Here is a 19,189-nt window from a genome sequence, read left to right as displayed (position 1 = left end):
TGCCATACCTCAAAGTTTCCCTTCTCTTGGCATTTCTCTTAAGTGAGGAGACAAGGCTTACATTAGTAATAACTCTTCAAGTCTACAACTGCTGTTTCTAAGGATACATGTTTTGAGACAAGGATTAGCTGTCAGATACAACAGGTGGTCAACTGGGTCAGCATTGGTAAGGAGTGTGTCCAACTGTGTATTTCTGAGTTGTAAGTCACAGAATAAAGATCTGCACCTGTGCCTGGCCAGCCTGTGGTTGCTCAAAAAGAAAAATTAGATGTCCGAACTCCCTTTGGTTCCTGTTCCATTTCTCTTGCTTGCTCCCAAGCACAGGCCCATGTGAATTAACACAGTACAGATGTCTGCAGTCATACTTTGTACATCATTTTTCCATTAAATCCTTTCTGGCAAAGTGTACCTAATTAGCTGGTAAGCACAGATCAAATGCCATAACTATTGGTGAAGGAGGTCTGCAGCTGGAGCTTTTCTCTTTCTTGAAGACACTGTAATGTTACATGAAAGTGTTGAAAGTTAAATTCCCTGCCTCTTTCTAAAATCCACAGGTATAAGCATGCTGCACCTACACTCTCTTCAATCATTCTCAACATAATGGAAGAAGCATTCAAAATCCTAAAGTGTGAATTCAAATTATGTGGGCTTAAAAACAAAACAATAAAAAGGTGATATATATATATATTTCTTCAAGTGAGCAAAGGCAGAAATGTACTCTTCCATATAGCCCACCCAGCCAGCCCACCAAAATCAATTTAATTTCACAGCACACGTGAAACAACTCATAGACCTCCTGTTGTAAGTCCCTTTATTGCCTTGGCCAGTCTCTGCTGGCAAAAAAGTGCCCAACATCTGTGTGGAGCACATCAGTGTTTATATAGCACCAAAACATTTTCTACAAGGAAAACTCAATTCTCTAGATGCCTCACAGCCTCCACTTAAAAGCCCAACAACTGAGGGTTATTTAAGCAAGTCACTGCTCTCACATGGCAAAACTCCTCTTTATTGCTACTGACATCCAAGCATCTCTGCCTCTTTACTGCTGTGTTTTCTAGAAAGCTGAGACATCCCTTCACACCCTCTCTGCGACACTGCCTCAGTGTTCATTTATCAGAAACACCAGTGTCAACTTGCTGCCCAGGAGAGATCAGCCTATGCTGCTGCTCCAGCCAGGATAACAACATTGCAGCTCTGGCATCAAGAATGCTCATCTGTCTCCAATCTCCTTTCATTTTCTGATTTGGTTTCTAAGCATTCTTCAAATATGGAATCCCCTAGGAAAAACTGTATCTGAGAACCTCAAGTTTTGATTGCTGTCTCTCCCTGCTTTTTGGGCTCTGTGTACAGGAATAGCAAGGCAAATACAGAAGAAGAATCTGTATCTCCACAGGGAGTCTCCTGCTTCCTAAGCCTTCCAGACTTAACCGCTAAAGTTGATTTTATATTACAGACAGATTTGCTCCTTTGTATTGCCCTTCCACTTCCTCAGCTGCTTGTTGCTACATTCACAAAGGTGTATCATTTAAGCAACATTTCTCTCCATTCATTCCTTATGTTGAACGCCTCATAAAATAAAATTAAGAAAAGCAAGAGACTTGCTGCACCTCATTAAACTCCATCAGTTTCTTCCATCATCTCTGATGCAGCACCTTTCCTCCTCACTAACTGTGAATGGCCCTGAATAAGTAGCATTTTCGTTTCCACATCAGGAATTGCTTACATTCCTCCCTTAGGGCCAGATTCAACTAGGTCCTAAGTGCTATAACCCCCATCAATGTTTTAGTGGGAAAAAAAGCCTTGAGATTATCAGCAATGCTAGGCCTGGAGTTTTTATAACCTGGCGTCATCAATATCTCAAGCCCACTAGGCAAGCTAGTATGTTATTTGTTGGGGAGGAGGGAGAAGAGAAAGAGAAGACAGAGGAAGCAGATGAACATACCACTTTTCATCGCAGCTAAATACTAGATCTGGGTCTGGTAGTACGGCTGGCAGAGAGAAGCAAGCCACTCTACAGAAATTCTCTCTCTGGGCCTGGACTGAAGCAGTGGGGCAGAGCTGCACACAGTCCTGCTTGCTAAACGCTATCTGCTTGCCCACATATGAACTTCATATCCAGATCCTTTCATAGCCCCTAGTGCAGTGGTCTCCAATGTGGTGTGTGCCCACCCCGGGGATAGCACAAGACAGTCTGGAAAAAAGGGGTTTTCTTGTACTGTTAATAAATAAAATAAAAATTTTAAATAGTGTTTATTTCATCTTTATCATCCTTTTAAAGTGAGTTTGTGTATGTTTTATAATGTACACAGTATATTAGTACAGTAGCACAAGTATATATTTATAAATAAATATACATAGATTGCGGGTATCTGCTCGAAAACCTTCTACTGATAGGGGTGCATGATTGAAAATGTTTGGCAAACACTGCCCTAGAGTTCTTCAGTAATAGTATTCAGGACTAGAGCAGCCAAGCAGACACAGTTCGCCCTCACTTTAGCAGAGAGCTGAGCGTGCACTTGAATCCTATAAGCTTCAACTGATCTACCTGTGGGTTTTACACCATTATAACCAGTCTGCTTTGAAAATAAGTCATTTCTCTTTGCTCTCCCTAGAAAACTGTTCTTCTTGTAGAACAGGGGAGCAGCAGTATCAGCCACAGGTACTTTTGCATTGGCATAACATCTTTCCTGTCAGTCTGCTATTAGCACGTTACTAGACTGTATCATTAAAGTAGTGTACCACGTAAGCATTTATTCAAGCATGTGCTTATATGCTTCACTGGATTCAAAGAATTGTCCTATATTAACATTCCTTGACACTCACCTTTGAATTTTTTTAATTGGTGTCACTCACAAATCAAAAGGATGTTTAACAGTCCTGTGTTTTTCTCTACTGCAATATTTCCAGAGCACACACCCTATGCAGTCAGCCATGCAAATTATTAATCCTATATGGAAGACTGCGGCTGTAATATGCATAGTGGTACAAAAGGAAGGAAATGCCTTTTTTAACATAAAAATAGTCTGTAGTCTCTCCTCCACCCTGTTCCCCTCCCTTCAGGGCCTTACGACTATCACTCAATAGATTCTGGTCATTCTTCTCAAATCTTAGCAGTCAAATTGCAACTGTTGCGTTCTTCAGGGAACAGGGGTTTTTCCCTTTTGATGGTGGGTCTTATTGTGAGTTTCTACCACTTACACTCAGATCTGATATACCAAACTTGTTACTGTTTTAAGTATATAAATGTCTATTAAAAGCTAACTAAATGCTATGCTTAGGGAGCAATCCAGTCACGTAACTTGCCATTGAGTTTTAGGCATGTAACATGAAATTTTTGAGGCTACAGTTGGGGAGTTAACTGCCAACAGTAATCTCTTTTAGGATCCTCTTTTAGGATCTCTTACGCTCCAGTCCAGCAGAAAGCATGTGAGGCAAATACTCAACCTTAAGCTACAGTGACCAAATTCTTCTTAAGCACCAGTGCAACACTACACTGAAGTGCCTGGTTTTGAAGTGAAATCGCACATTTTACAGCCCAGGGTTGCTCCAAACAAGTTAGTGGTAGAAGTACTAAAATGTTAAGTGATGCAGTCTGTTCAAAACCAAGAATAACTGTAAAAGAATGAGTAGTGAGAAGTATAGTACAGAGTCCTTAAAGACAACAAAAGAGGCACCTAAAGACCTTGCTTAGAAGACCTAACTTTTTCACTTGAGTTTAAAAGCTTGCTTACTTTCTCCTCCCCTTCTAAATTACAGACAAGGTAACTTACAATGGCGGTCTACACCAGTGGTCACAGAAAGCAAAACTAATAATGTATCTGTGTCTCCTTTCTTCAGGAAGCATTCAAGCTCTACCAGTATTCAGAACAGAGAGCTCAGAGGGAAAGAAAAGCAGTAACTACACCAAAACTGCTCAAACAAACATAACATTTTGTTTCCTTCATAGAAATTATCACTTGATTTTGGCCACATCCTCCTGCCTCTAGAACCAATGTCTGGAGGTTAAGGGGCTCCAGGGTACACTGTGCAAGCAAGGGAAGAACCAGACATGAGACAAAATCCCGATTCCCACCAACAAAGGTGAGGGAGGAGAAGGGAGAATATTCCTTAAATGCATGCCACAAAGAATTGGGCCCATTACTCAGTGCATTAGCCTCTAAACTTCCACTAGTCTCTTCCACTAGGCAGCAGGAGCACAGATGTATTCACACCTTGGTCTCAATAAAATGCTCACTCAAAACTATATGCCAGGGCAGCCGCCACCCCTGAAGAGCAACCTTCATCCAAACAGAAGGCTGATTAATATGGGATAACCAAACTGATAGATAAGCACCACTCCTATTAGATCTGAAACTCAAATTTTTTTGAGCTGCACACTGCATTCCTTCCAGCTTTTTAATGCTAAGTTTGATGTTGTGGTGGGTGTGAAAGTTGTTCACATATTGTATCTCCTACGTGCTCAGATCTGGAACATCAGCTGTAGCAGGTGTGGGTGAGCAGCGTGGTCAGGGGCATCTGGCCATCATTTTGGTATGTTAGAAATACCAGCTGTCATCTTTATGTCACACTACGAATGCAAGAACAGGCAGAGTCTAGTTTCACACGGCCTTGTCTCTTGACATCAACGAGCTTTTCATCGCAGGAGATGTTGTTAGAGCCTACAGGCTCTTCTCACTACAAATGTGCTGTCTAATAAGAACTGAACTTGAGCATGCCATCTTTCAGCAAGGGCAATTCAAAAGACTGCCACCTCCATCAGCTATTTTTGCATAAGGTAGGTGACAACTCTATACCTGGAAGACCTCTACCTTCTCCTCCTACAGGAACAGACCTGGGCACACAGGGCAGAGCAAAATTGCAAAAAGCCTGTCTTACTAAGCAGCAAAATTTGAACAATGAATCCCTGCCCTAGACTACCTGCAATTTTAACAGGAACAGACGAGACATGGTGTCCAGCAGAGCCCAGAAGAATAAAAAAAGGAAGGTTCATAATGACTACGAACATGATGTTAAAACGTGAAGTATTGGTAGGATCTATATTAAGATGTAAGAGAAACATTTGTTTTTATGACAGCAAAGGATTCTTGGAAGCAAAATACAATTAGAGAAACTAAATGTTGTAGCAGCAAAGAGCAGGTTAGGAAAAGGTTATAGTACAGATTAAAAGGATTCAGTAGAAACTGAAAGCTTCAAAGCAAAGTTCTGAACAGCTTTTGTTATACTTGTTTCTTGCTCCTTTTCTGATTAAAGTATTCTGCTGAAGCATTCTCCCTTTAGCTGCCATTTCAGCTCAAAAAGAAAGAATCCCATCTCCCTTTTATCTCAGGAAGAAAGCTGACATTAGAACAATGGGCAGCCCACTGCTGGATGTCAAGCCGCTCCAGGTCAATATTCAGACCCCTTTTGAGTCAACCTTTTCAGCGAAAGACCTGAAGAAAAGGCACGGTTTGTATTTTAACATTTCGCTCTCTCAACTGCAGTATCTGCCCATAACATGCTATCAAATGTTTCTGCTTCAGCATACGACACAAATGGCTGCTTTTAGAAAGAAACTAATGCTCACTTAATTTCTTTTCATTGATTCAGGAAGTGACAGCCAGCACGGAAAGAAAAAGAGTTAAAAACTGGTCCAATTTCAACAACAGTATTAACAGTGTCAAGTCCATTTCATATTTGTAGAATAATTTCATATTCAGAACCCACTTCGACAGCACTAATTCAAAATATCCAGAGCTCAGTATTTTACACCCAGCATCTGTTCTAGAAAGCAAGTAGGTGCTTGCACTTCAATTTGCACTTACCAGAGCTCAACGGGGTTTGTATTTACCCCAGTCTAGTGGGATTGTAGGATTAGGGTACTTCTGGCTATACTCTCATCCTTCTTAACCAGAAACAGCTGTACCTTGTACAGAAGGATCCCAAAATGCTCTTTTACTAAATAAAATGGGTAAGAAGGAGGAAGCGAGGCCAGTGCAATTTTCAAGACACGGGAATTCATGCTAACGTAGGCATGCTTCAAGCCGTCAGGGCAAGGATTTTGCCTTCATTTTCAAGGGTAACTAATGAGATTTCATAAGATAGTAAGTTTCGTAAGTCTGAGGATAGGAACACCAGAAGCTGCAATACTTGTGGCAGAGAGAAAGACAAAAAATTCAAACCTTGGAATTTAGTATATATTTAGTTTCTAATCCTCAAATACTAGGAGCCCTGTAACAAGAACCTAAGTGAATCCAAGTTCAAGGTAACATGATAAGCTGAGAAAACAAAGCTTTCAAAGAGAAGTAAGAGACTGGTGACTTTAAACTTGTTACTCTGATCTCACTCCTCAAAGACTGAATAGATTTTGGAGGAAAGACTGCTCAAGGACATAAAAAACAAATGTAGAGTATTTTATCATAGACAGGTCACCTTAGAATCATTTTTAGTGGGTAAGCTTCTAAGATGTTACTTACAGGATAGCTGAATTTATCTGTTCTGTTTCTAGCTAGGTACTTGCTAATTGTCAGCAACAGGGATGAGTAGGAGTATTACTGAGAGAGGAGTTGTCTAGATGAAGGTAACTAACTCTGGGAAAGAGATTGTTTTATTTATTTTTTTTACTAGAAAAATGGAACTAGAACCGAGTGTATGATCAAGACTCTTAACAGGCAATGCTGGGCTGATGATCCTGCTAGATAGTGGCTGGATTTGTTGGCCAAAATCAATCTTACAGACCAATAATGAAAGTTTTTTCGCTAATTATCTGCTCAAATCAGAATCAAAACCAGTGATTATCTAGGTAGTATTAGGCAGGTTTTTAGTTATCTTTAGTGGAGATAGTGACATTTTAGTACCTTTGAACAAGGAATTGTAAGACCTACTTAGAACCCTGTGCAATTTGCCAACAAAGAGTTGATCCTAAGCTGGGAAAGACAGAAAACTACTACTAGAAGAAGTAAGGGTGTATTCTTGCAAGGGAAGATTGTGAAGAAACTGTTACTTTCTCAATTTTTAGCCTAGGGAGAAAAAAAAGAAGCAAGTCTCTTAAATATACTTGAGGTAACCTAAGTGCCAATAGTACTCTGTGCAAGATGAAACAATTTTGCAGTGCTCACAAGGAAGAGAAGCAGCAACCTTCTGATACCCAGTCCATGAACTGAAGAAACATGGAGTAGATATTCTGTTGTCCTTTCTTGCCAAGACGTGTGTTACATGGTCATCAATTATTGCAAGCACCTGGACTATGACTTAGCTGGGCCTATTCCAGACCTGTGCTTGTCTTCCTCCACACATCCATCCTCATGGTCTACAGAGGTTTGTGTTGAGCTTCAGCTGCAAGGAGGCCCTTCATACCTCAAAAAGAGTCATGGACACAGGCAGTACAAATGTAGGCACCACTGGATGATGCAGTAACTAAGTGCCTCCAAAGCATAGCATTGTTAGTCTCACAAGTATTTGGGTAGTGTGGTATGAGGCATCCCCAGCACAAGATTAGTGTTTTTAACACACAGAAGGAGACTCAGAATTAGTCATTTGAGTAGAGATACAAGATTCATGGACACAAAACTCATTACCGTAGAAGTGAGGGGAGAACAATACCCTAAGTAACTGCCAAGTGTGCCTGGGCCACTTTACTGGGCAAAGGGAAGTAGAGTTTCACCTTAATGGATCAGGATGCCTTCTGCAAGCACACAGCTCCTTCCCACAAGCTATACAGCTTCTTCTTCCTGCTCCAAAGCTGATGCTGGAGATGCATTAGCAAGTCTTTTGCATAGCACTCCAGCATACAACTTGCCACCAAGCAGATTCCCTAGTGTTTGCATTTATCTTAACCAATCTAAAACAGAGGAGAAGCATGCTGGAAGGGACCTCAGGAAGTCCTGTATTCCAGGCCTCTACCCCCATTCAGCACACATACTGGGTGTCAGTCTATTACAACAGGTTAGCATCGCTTGTTCTTGTGTTTTCCAGTGAAACACCTCATGTCTTCTGTAGCACTGCACTGTCAATTGGAGAGTTTGTATCATGTCTGATTTAATGATCCATCGATTCAATTTATACCTGTTATTCCTTATATTCAGTTTTCAGAGCAGATAAGGTAGGTAATTCCCTTTCCTATAATAGCCTTTACTTATCTGTATGGCCACTTAGCTTAAAAACAGAATACTGAAAGGTGGTCCAGTTAGTAGATTTCTGCTGCTCAGTCTTTTCTCTTCACATTTGACTATTTGCTTCTCACCTGGGTTGGTAACCCAGAGGATCTCTCCTAAATGGCAAGCCAATCTCATTGCAAGTCTTGTACACTCGGTTTAAATATCTGGGGAGGATGTTTGCCTTTTCACAACAACATGACACTGACTCACATTTGTCTGGTGTTCAGCTTCAACCTCCAGTTCCTTTTCCACCTAAACAGTTCTTCCTCTTCCCTTCCATTTTCCACTTCTGCTGTTAGTCACTGCTGCCTTCACACCAAGCATTTCTCTCTTGCACGATACCCTTTTTCCCTCCCTGGGCTATTTCAGGCTGTCAAGAACCTTGCAAATTCTCAGCCTGTCCTCCAGTGCACATGAAGGCACTCCCAACTTCATGTTATCTAAAAGGTTGATAAACAATTCAGTAAGTCCATCTCCATTCAGGAAGGCGGTTTCAAATTCTCATTAAATAAAGAAATAATTTTCCATCACAGCATTTAAGCTTCTGCAGATCTTTACGCAACACATTTTTGAAGATACTGGGTCAGACCTTATTGAATTCAAATGAAGACAGGAACAGACATTTCTAGTAATGATGTTTTTATGAGAATACCTGACAGAGACTATAGGGTATTTATTCAGTCAGATGTTTCTGCATCTGTCTGCTTCTCCTCTCTATATATTTTAATCCCTGCAAGGTCTGTTGCAATAGATATAGTGTAATGCCAAGCACAATGTGAAAGTCAGAGTTAGTATTGCAGAGACCATTCCTGCCTCAAGAATTTGCTTCCGATTCAGTACAGAAAACAGAGATGAGTCTGACAGGGAAAGCAGTGACCTCAGCAGGTCTCCACAAGGCTCAAGACATCTCCTAACTATGCACAGCTGCTCCAGGCACCAAAACCACCACAAGCTGGCACTTTGGTTCATATATGAGAAAAACACACCAAAGGTAATTTGAACCAAAAGGAACTTGCAGGGAACCTACGAAATAGAAAGGTAACGAGAAGACAGAGCTATCTCCCAGCCACTCTGTCACAGCAGCCAAGCTCTCCATGGCTGAGATGAGGGCTGGCCACCAACAACCAGAGCTGCAGAGACAGGGTAGGGAGTGCCCAGAGTGACTGGGAAGTGGGCTGGAAGAGCAGTCCAAATGAGCACTGCCAAATTCCTTCTCAACACCTTTTTGTGGTAAAGACATTACAGAAGTCGTGGCTTTGGCCAAAGAGTTCTGTTTCAAGGAGGTGCTGCCAGTGCCCCAGAACACCACCATGCCCGCCCGTCCCTGCCCGGCCGCCCTGGCCCAGGGCCCCACACCAGCCACCGGAGCTGCCAGCTCACCCCAGGCTCACCGCAGCTCTGCCCTGCCAGCCATGGGCCCAGCCCAGCCAGGACCACCTCCCAACCCAGCCTCAGCCTGTCCCCAGGGAGGTGCCAGAGGCTGCCTCAGTGCTCTTGGCTGCAATTGTCCTGGCTGGGGTGGTAAGGACAGACACTGGCTGCCAAGCTGGGCTCCGATAGACTCTCATGGGAGCCTCCGTAACACCCAGCCCACAGGGAGTCCTCAGCCCCATGGGGCACAATGACAGAGGGCTGATGTAGAGGTTTCATAAACTGTTTTAGACCATCCCTGATAGCAGTTTAAGTGTGAGCCATCACCCAGCAGTACAGAAACAGATGAAGAAAGGCCTTTTTTGAGAGGGTCATTCCTTATTCATCAAGTACAACCCCATCGAGTGGAAAGAGCATGATGTCGTTTACTCCAGAACTCATCACTCTTTTCCCAATGGGGGAGATTCGTGATATGCTTAAAGCTGCCTCCTTTCCTTACCCTTAAAAGAAAGGGCTCAGATTATTTGCAGCAATGTTAGCACCACGAAAACAGCTGCAGATTGCTCAAAGCCACTCCAAGTCTAGTGCTTAATTTCTTTTAATCTCAAAGACAATGACAAGGGAGAATTAGTGCAGATCTCACAAGTACAAACCTTCAGACATCCTATTTTACTACACAATAGGACAAGTTTATATGTAAGGAATAACTAGGAAGCCCAAGAAATGGAGGAAAGTCTTCAGTCTAAGGTCTTCTCATTTAGTGATCCCATTCAGGAATACAATCCAGCAAACTAGAAGCTCTTTGAAAGACTAAATAAGAATTTAGATTCACCTATGTATTTATAAACATAATGCAACATATCCAGCATCTTACATTTTTCAAGATCATCAAGAATTTCTTGTCCCAAATCAAAGGCAGATCATTTTTGCCAGGACACTGCAGCAAATGAAGGTTCATAAACCACCATCCTGCTGTCTGGGGAAGGCTGGCCACCTCTCGCCTTGCAGCCCAGTTGAACTTTCTTACCTGCACAAGCAGGAGCAGAACAAGTAATCCTAGATCCCCATCTCAAATGCCATAAGGCATATGCATAGGTACATATATACACACATGAGTTTCAATACATACAACCCCTTCAAAGTAGTTTTTCAGGGCATGAACTGACAAGATTACTGTTGCTCAAGCCCTGTAACAGCAGGATGCATCCAGCAGCAGACAGCACCATGACATCAATGGGAGCAGCCACACGCTGACCCCAGACTGCACACCTACAAGTGCTACCCACCAGGAAGTTAGCCAGCATCTACCTTTCAAAAAAAGCAGAGGTGACTATATGCACTGGATAGTCAGACTTTCCACAACAGTGAATTTCATAAGTAACTTAAAAAAAGAAAGATATTCTCATTTTTTGCTCCAATTTAATCTTTCATGCACACCCACCTCTCTGCCATATGTAATCAGAAATGAATCACAGTTATAACAGCAGCTGCTTTAAGTCTTTTTTCTGCTTTTTTTTTTTCCACTAGAAATAACATTTCCATTTGTGCTCACCAATGGGCTCACTGTATGTTTTATTTCAGTTCAGTAATCTTCCTGTCCAACGCATAGCTAATTCCCCCCATCCATACAGACATACACGATATTCTTTACTTCCATGTCTCCTGCGTATTCCTCTCTGGCACGATTTTTGCATCCTTACAGTGTGCCTCATCGACAACACTTCAGTTTTCCCAGTTTTCAACTGCACAGCTACAGGTTTGTATTGCTTGCTGAATAGAAGTTGCCTGGTTTTGTTCTTTGTCCTTCCTAATGGCAAATATAATTGGCCAACGCAGACAGTATGAATCCCTCACGCTGTTCAAGAAAGCAGAATCAAAAGCATGTTTTCTATCACGCACCATTAATACCAGTTGTCTTCACAGAAAATCAGGAGATAATCCAGGAGTAATTTATACAGAGCCACAATAAGCTAAGGAGCTTTCCAGGCCTATTTCTCTGCAGTCTCTCAATCAAGGAGCTCTGGCTTCGTTTTTAAAAGACTCACTCAGTTATGTGTCCGTTCACTTTCAGATAGAGCCAGCAACTGATTAACATCCTGTTCTTTAAGGAATATGAAGTGGGAGCTTGGATAAGCTCCTAGAAAGGATGCCTTGCCACAAGGAAGTGAGATGTCAAATGCTAATATTCTCATGCATTTGTCTTAGCCATACAATCCTTTGCAATCCATCTGTTCTGTTTTCTAACAACATGCCCAATTCTTGGCAGTATTCAAAAGGATGAGGTGTTTTAGGACTAATACTCCACTGACTTCTAGACAAGATACGTAGTTGTACCCATGATTACCCTCCCTTTGGGAAGCACCTTGTATTTCCAAACTGCTAAATCTATCTGCTCCAAATTTTGAAAGCTTGGGCATGGGAGGGAAACAAAACCTCTACATGAACAAGCACACCTAAGAGAAATTTCCAGCTTCTTTTAAGTCTGTGGCATCCAGGACAACTTCCTGTGACCTAGCAGTCTACAGAGAATTAGCAAGTCACCTCCACTATTAGCATCCTCATTAGACTCTGCAGAAAAGCTAATTTCTTCTCCAGGTTGACTTGGAGGTATGTAGACAAGAAAATTGTTTGCTGTACTGTTTCTGAGATGTTGACAAAAGGACATGAGTAGCTGTAGGAACTAATCTACTTCTTTTAAGTGACCCCATCAATAGCTGCAAGGGGAAAAGACTCATTTGATGCAGTGACAGATCTAGGAGTAAATATGCTTTTTCTCTGTAAAAGGCTAGAGTGTCTATGGAGAAGACCTTGATCTTTGAACTGACTTTAATGTCTCAAGTACTGACCAAAACTGGTTCTCCGTATAAAAGCGGAGAAGAACAGTTTTTTCCTGTGAAATTTATGAACAATGGGTTAGTCCCCAAACATTTGTTCAACAGCAGAGATATGGGCAAAAGAAAGAAGGGAACACAAGATAGCTAAGTTGCACTAAATTTTAGAATCAATAAGGCTGTCATGTCATGCACCTGCATCACTTCAGTGATGACGGAAGGAGGAAAATGTGCTCTAAATCCAGTAAAACCACGTGAAAAGCACATTTAGATTTCATAAGACGTATGAGATTCTAAGCCTTTGCATAATTCACTGATTTAGCAAAAATTCAAACCTTTAAGTCATCCTATAAAGAAACTGAAAGGTATTAGTGTACATCTTTGTGATGCACTTATCATAATGACAGCATCATAACATTTCTAGGAAGCTATAAGTAATTTCTACTTAGAATGGAAGAACAGATTATATAGATAGGCAATTTTTACCAGTATTTTCCATGGTTAAGCAAGTCAAAAGCAGCTAATTTCTCTGATGACATAAGTCAGCAAGAACAAGTCACATCAGCAGCACTTGATCCACTTATAGTCAGAGAATTTGGTCCCAATATTTCTGAAGCAGAATCTACCATAAACAATGAAGTAGCTTTCACAGCTTTCTTCCACCTCTGAAATCTTGAAGTGTTGGCCTCAATCTAGTACGACTACAGCCTTCAGACTCAATTCAGGACTCGAACAAAGATGACCACCACTGTGAGATGGTGGTATGTATATGGCCCTCTCATGGCATAGCCCAACCAAGAGCTCTTCCTCCAGGCTCCCTGCTGCTGGAATGATGCCTTCCCATCTTCCTTTTCACACTCTTGGGAGGAATATGCATATTGGATCTGGCCCTACATCTTGAAAAGGCTTTCCACATCTCTGCCCACTTACAATTATAGCCATTCAAATAACCGCCAAAAGCCTTTCTCCCCTTCCCTACATCACTTTGCTCTCTGATTATTTAACTTAACTGAATTGCTTAGCTCTGCTAAAACTATTTAGAACACAGGTCAAATGAACAACTTACTTATTGTATCCTATGATTCACTGGAGACTAACTTGAAGGAACTAAGTTCATTTTCCTTATCTAACACTCATAAAATAACACTACTGAAAAAAAAAAACAATCAAGACTGAAATCTTACCAGCTCACATGCAAACAGACACTTGTGATTAAATATAAGAAAACCCTTTTTTACTGTGAGGGTGGTCACAACCTGGAATTTAAAGCTGTGCCTTGCTTCCTTGACTTTAGCTGGAACATGCAGGCTCACCTCATCTTTCAGACAACATACCCTCTCTTGCGCAGAGGATCATCTCTCATGTGGCAGCCATGATGGAACAAATTACTGTTTCCCATAACCTGATCTTTCTGCCAAAGGACATTCTCATTTAAAAACAAACCGAATCAAAAACCTACTTTAAATACTCATTTAAACCTCTTCAAAGTGACAAGGAGAGCCTGATTGTTAGACATGGTTATGCAACTTCTCCCTGAGAGCATGCTGTTCTACTGGAGCGTGTTCTTCAAAGATGGTAACTTCTGGCACATTTAGTGTTTCAGAGAAATACTCTGGAAATCCATAAAAAACTAGTTACACTCTGTGAATGCAACTTGAAGAGCAGCTGCTATGCTCTTTCAGCAACGAACGTTCTTAACCTTTCGTCCGCAGATCTTGGCTTAAGAATAGAGTTTAGAGGGCAAAGAAAACAAAGAAAACAGTAGCGCCGATCGGCTATAACTTTAAGGACTTTAGTATTAGCTTTTGCTCAGATTTCTCTGCTATAGCTGCCACCCTAAAACAGTAAGAAGTGCTCTTACAACTGAGGTCCAATTTTCTGGTCACTGAACTATGTGGATACAGGAAGCACTGGACCCTAAGAAGAGAATGCCAACTACCCCAATTCAGGAACATCAAGCTGCAGCCATACCAGGATATTTGCACCTTCTAAGACTCTCCAGGAAGACAGACCAGAACCAATAGTGCCTCTATGTGTTACAGAACATTTCCTGGCCAGATTAGTGAGATAACAAGGGAAAACACCACGCAGAGCCACTGCAGTTGAAGTAAGGAAGAGCACACCAATTAAGTCTGAGGCAGGAGCAACCAGAAATGAAGAGTTTGCATCGAGTCACTGGCACTTACTAGCTTGTCGCTAAAGTAATAATAGTTGCTTGCTCACTCTCTCCATTGCAATTATGCTCTCCCTGTCCTAGCAGGAATTTGTTCACTTACTCTTTCTGCACTTCCACACCTATCTCTGTCCTGCCCTCAGAGTAAAGGAAGCCAGAGGAACTCCAGCTATCACTCCTTCCAGAACTGAAGTGCTGTTTGGGCAGAGGTCAGACCTCCTTTCCTACAAGCCTATCTATTTGTAGGTTCACTTACCAACAAATCAATTCTGCTTCCCCTTCATAGCAAGGCTTGCAGAGAATGAAAAGAGAGATCCCAAAACATGCCTGGATCCAACATTTGATCATGGATGTCATCATCCTAAATACATTGTTGACCAACCCACGGACCTGCTGTGGCCAGGTACTCTTTGTAAAGGGAAGGCATTTCAGCAACTGCTTCCCAGACCTCCTATCCACTGCTCATATCCCAGTACCTCAGAACTCATGTTACTGCTTTGATATTGCGACAAGCACCTGAGCTCCCGTTTCCTCAACCTATTTTAATCAGAACTACAACTCAGTGCCACTAGTTATCAGTTTAAAAATCAGGACATCACAATATGGTTGGGATTTTTCTCAGCAACTAAAGAGAATGATTTCACAGAGTAGCTTAACTGGAAATAACATGAAGTGCCAGCAAGCCATCTGTTCTAACCCTTGTGTTAAAGTTAACAGCTATTTTGGATTTTCACAAAGGAAGTCAGCTAAAGCTATTCATGGGGTGTAGTTTTTGACCCCTCAAGGGAGTCTAGGCACCCACTATTTTTATTAAATGGAACAGAAACAACAGTAACTGGAGATCCCTGAAAAAGGGGCAGAAGAAAAGTGTAAGGGACACTAGTAGCACAGTGTTGCTCAGCAATGCCATCCAGTCACTTCTCTGACACAGAAGTCAATCCAGATCTTTCCCGGTTTGTCAGAACCTGCCACACGGGCAAGGCAGGCCTCATCATGAACGCACGCAGTAACGGACTGCAGATTGAGGCCACACTGAACCATCTAACACTGCCAGCAGCCCCCAGCACGTCTGGGCCTCTAGCATATTCTCGAGATGGAGACTCAGGCTGTCTGTGCTCAGGACTAATTCTAAGGATGGATACAATACTTTTTTAAGACATCAGTTGAATATTGAGGATGGAGGAGAAAAGCAGTATTAAGTATTTTACTCAATAAAAAAAAAGGGAAAAAAGGAAGCAATAGTATTTTCTACTTCTAGTTAAAAGACCACAAGAGTTTTTTAAGCGGCTCTTCATTTTTTTGTCTTGGGAGCTTTAACTTGTTCTCATTAACTTAAACCATTTTCTCCTCTGCACTTTCCCTTTAATGAAGATGCAGTCTCCCAAACCAAACAGCTTGACATTAAGTTTGATCCTAGTGTGATTCAAGGATTTATTTATTTCCAGCATTGACGTAGCTGAAGTCTCTTGAGACTTCAGTCTACAAGGACATTTGTCTTCTGGCATCAGATGATGTCAGGTACTGCCGCTAGGATTCTTCTCTTGAGATTTTGACCAAAAGGCCACACCTGTAAGTTTTGGTGCTACTCTAAGACAAGTTTTATCTCTGTCTCATGAAAGCCTCTTCCTTTTAAAGCTCAGTGCCTAGAAAGAAAGGATTCTCACATCCAACACATCTGAACTGAGAATATGGTTTTGCTAGTGCTCTGTGTCTGACCCCATATTTCTTGCTTGTACTCCATGAGTGACTGAAAGATGTGCTGCCACTGCAAGTGACAGCTGGCTTCACCTCAGTGGAGACCTCTTCCTCACCGAGTTATGGTGAGTATGACCCAAATTCCTGGGTCAGAACAGTGTCCAATGAAGTGACAATGGTGTCAGTACAAGCATGCTTAGTGCAACTTCAATTATGATATATGCATGGCCTAAAACCAGTTGATATACAAGCTAGAATTACAGAAGCTTAGTGATATACAAGGCTTGGAATTTGAGTAGTCAAAAAACCCGTATGACAGAGGATACATGTTTCACGCATATCAAAGCACAACACTAACTGAACTCCAGCCAAAACAAATCACCATGTTATGAACAGCATGCAGCATCATCATCATGATCAACAGAATGAAAGGACAGCAGCAACCTCTTCCCCATCTATCGCTAGGAGGAAATATTCACAGCAATACTCGTAAACCTTCCTCAAGAGCCATCTGCATCTATTCTGACAACCACAGATCAGACTCGTTTATTTCAAAGGAAATATGAATTCCTGAGTCAATGGATCATCAACTTAATTCTTTTCCAAATGAGCATTAAAACATTAATTCCAGTTCTGTCTGTGTTAAAATGGATATTACTATAAAGTAATGACATGAAGGAATAAGCCAGCAAAGGCAGAGAAATTAAGTGATAATAGATGCTGAAATAGCATTACACCATGAAGCCTATAGTCCTAAACTTGGTCTTAGATATGCTTAGGAATAACAAACATCAATAAAACTTGCAGAGTTCTTTAAAGAGGCATATCAGCTTGATGTTTAAATATTTTACAGTGTCTAGCTGTTTCTAGAGGTAGATGCAACCTCTATTTGCACATTTGCCAGAAGCATGACAGAACTTTCTCTGGCTCCAGTGCCAGCTCCACCTTACTCCCCCACCCCAAGCTCCTTCCTCAAATAGGTTTCTACCTGTCCCACTGCACACTACACCAAGTCTAGCAGCACTCTTTTGTATTTACCTTTTCGAAGCAAAATGAATTAAATACTACACACAAAAAGAAAACAAAACCGTAAAGACAAATAGCCTTAAGACAGACAAGCAAGCCATGAGCTCAGTTGAGGATGACAGCAATCATCACGTCCTGTTCAGAGGTGCAAATATGGGTTTGTTTTTTTTCACATCTCAGTTCTTCATAACCATTAATCTTTTTTAGCAAAGCCTTGCTGCTACACAGTCAACTTGGTTGTTGAGGCCTGCGGACAGATATGTTATAACAGCTTCGTCAGAAAACCAGTGGTGCAACTTGCTACACAAGCCAGCCCATGGAGATCTCGATGCTGGGCATTGCTGCTGTATGTCGTGTCATGTCAGCTCACCGCTCTGTTGGTATTCACTCTGGCCAAAAGCCATGCAAGAAGGGTTAAGATCAGGGACGGCTGCCCAGAAAGTCTTGCAGCCAGAGGGAATCCCCATCCCATTTCCAGAGCCCTTCTGCACCGCAGGTCACCTGCAGATCCAGCTTCCCCCACCTGCAAGCAGGGACGAGGAGCGGGTGGCCACACAAGAGCACGGCCGAACACCGGGCCTGTGCAGCACACCCTGCCCCGGAGGAAGCCTGCCCGCTTCCCGCGGGGATCCTCGGAGCTGCTGGCGCTCGGGGCACCGCTACAGCGCCGGGGAGAGGACGCCTGTGACTAAGCACACGCGGCCTGCCCTCGCCCGGGCTCTGACCGCACCACCGGCCCGACAGCGGAGCCGCTCCCGGGAGGGCACCGGGCAGGAGGCACCTGCCGCCGCCCTCGAGGCCAGGGGCCAGGCACCAGCCCAGGCCGACAGCCGGGCTCTCGGGGGCTTCCCTTCCAGGCACCGTCAGGCACGGCTGCGCCGCGACCCAGGCCTCGGCGCCGCGCCCCGGGCGCTCCCCGCGGGCACCCGCGCTCCCAAGGGTCGCCCGGAGCCACCCAGCCCCACCGCCTGCTGCCCCCGCAGCTCGCCCCGCACCGTACCGCTGCTATCCTTGAAGTGAGGGGGTGGGACGTCTCGCAGCGACCGGGTCCAGCCCCCCTTCTCTGCTTCCTCCTCCTCCTCCTCCTCCATAGGGCCAGGGCCGCCCGGGACTGCGCTGCTGATGCTGCCGCCGCCGCCGCCGCCACCGACCTGCCGCTGCCGCCGCCGCTCCGCCGGGGTGGCCGCCGCCCTGGGGGCGCGGCGCCGGGCCGCCCTGCCCCGCGGGCCCGGCCCCTCCGGGCGCCCCTCGTCCTCCTCGTCGTCCTCCTCGTCCTGGGAAGAGGCGGCAGAGCGGGAGTCAGCCGAGGTGCTGTAGAAAGGGTTCCCGCTGCTGTCCTGGCCCGACTCCCCGAAGACGTCGTCGGAGATCTGCAGGCTCTCGTAGCGGGAGCGGGCCGCCTCCAGCAGCGACAGCGCCTTCCGCCGTGCCGGCCCGCCGCCGCCCTCCGCCATCATCTCGGCCGCCGCCAGCAGCCGCCCGCGCTCCCCTCGGCCCGGCTCGGCCGGCTCCTGCGGCCGCAGGCAGCAGCCCAGCAGCAGAAGCGGCTCGGGCACGGTGGCGGGCAGGCAGGGAGCGGGGGAAGCCCCGCCACCGCCGCTGCCGGGGCTGAGCCCTGCCTCCCGCTCCCGCCCGCACCACCCGCCCCTGTGTGTGTGCAGGGACATGGGGGGAAGGAGCCAGCTCAACATCTCCAAGTACCACATCCAGCCAATTACCGCGGCAGCCCTCGCCCGGGAGGTGGGGTTATATGGGCGCCGCGGGCCAGCCCGGGCCGCCCATCGCCCGCCCTGCCGCCCGCCACCGCTCCGCCCATTTAAAACCACAGCACCGGCTGCGGCGGGACCGCCGCTGCGTGCAGCCGCCGGAAGGGGGGTCCCTGCGCCCGGCCCCGGCCCCGGCCCCGGCCCCGGCCCCGGCCCCGGCCCCGGCCCCGGCCCCGGCCCCGGCCCCGGCCCCGG

The 19,189-nt window shown here is 44.4% G+C and overlaps 1 protein-coding gene across 2 annotated transcripts in view; it reads right to left on the bottom strand.

Annotated features, from left to right (window-relative positions):
- The window catches only part of PGBD5 (piggyBac transposable element derived 5), a 68,641-nt gene extending 49,707 nt beyond the window's left edge, over nucleotides 1-18,934 (bottom strand). The window contains exons 1-2 of one of the 2 annotated variants that reach the window (XM_086627307.1): nucleotides 18,416-18,682; nucleotides 18,229-18,313 (exon numbers count right to left, since the gene is read on the bottom strand). In XM_086627307.1, coding sequence (XP_086483433.1) covers nucleotides 18,229-18,313; nucleotides 18,416-18,682 — 352 coding nt within the window. Of the gene's footprint in view, nucleotides 1-18,228 lie in introns of both variants that reach the window. The other variant, XM_086627300.1, reaches the window with a different exon arrangement.
- Nucleotides 18,935-19,189: the final 255 nt, after the last annotated feature.

Source organism: Tauraco erythrolophus, chromosome 2 (assembly GCF_009769465.1).
Source record: "Tauraco erythrolophus isolate bTauEry1 chromosome 2, bTauEry1.pri, whole genome shotgun sequence".
In the NCBI taxonomy this organism is placed as follows: Eukaryota; Metazoa; Chordata; class Aves; order Musophagiformes; family Musophagidae; genus Tauraco; species Tauraco erythrolophus.
The sequence above is the reverse complement of the archived record's forward strand: the minus strand, read 5'-3'. Positions and strand labels throughout refer to the sequence as shown.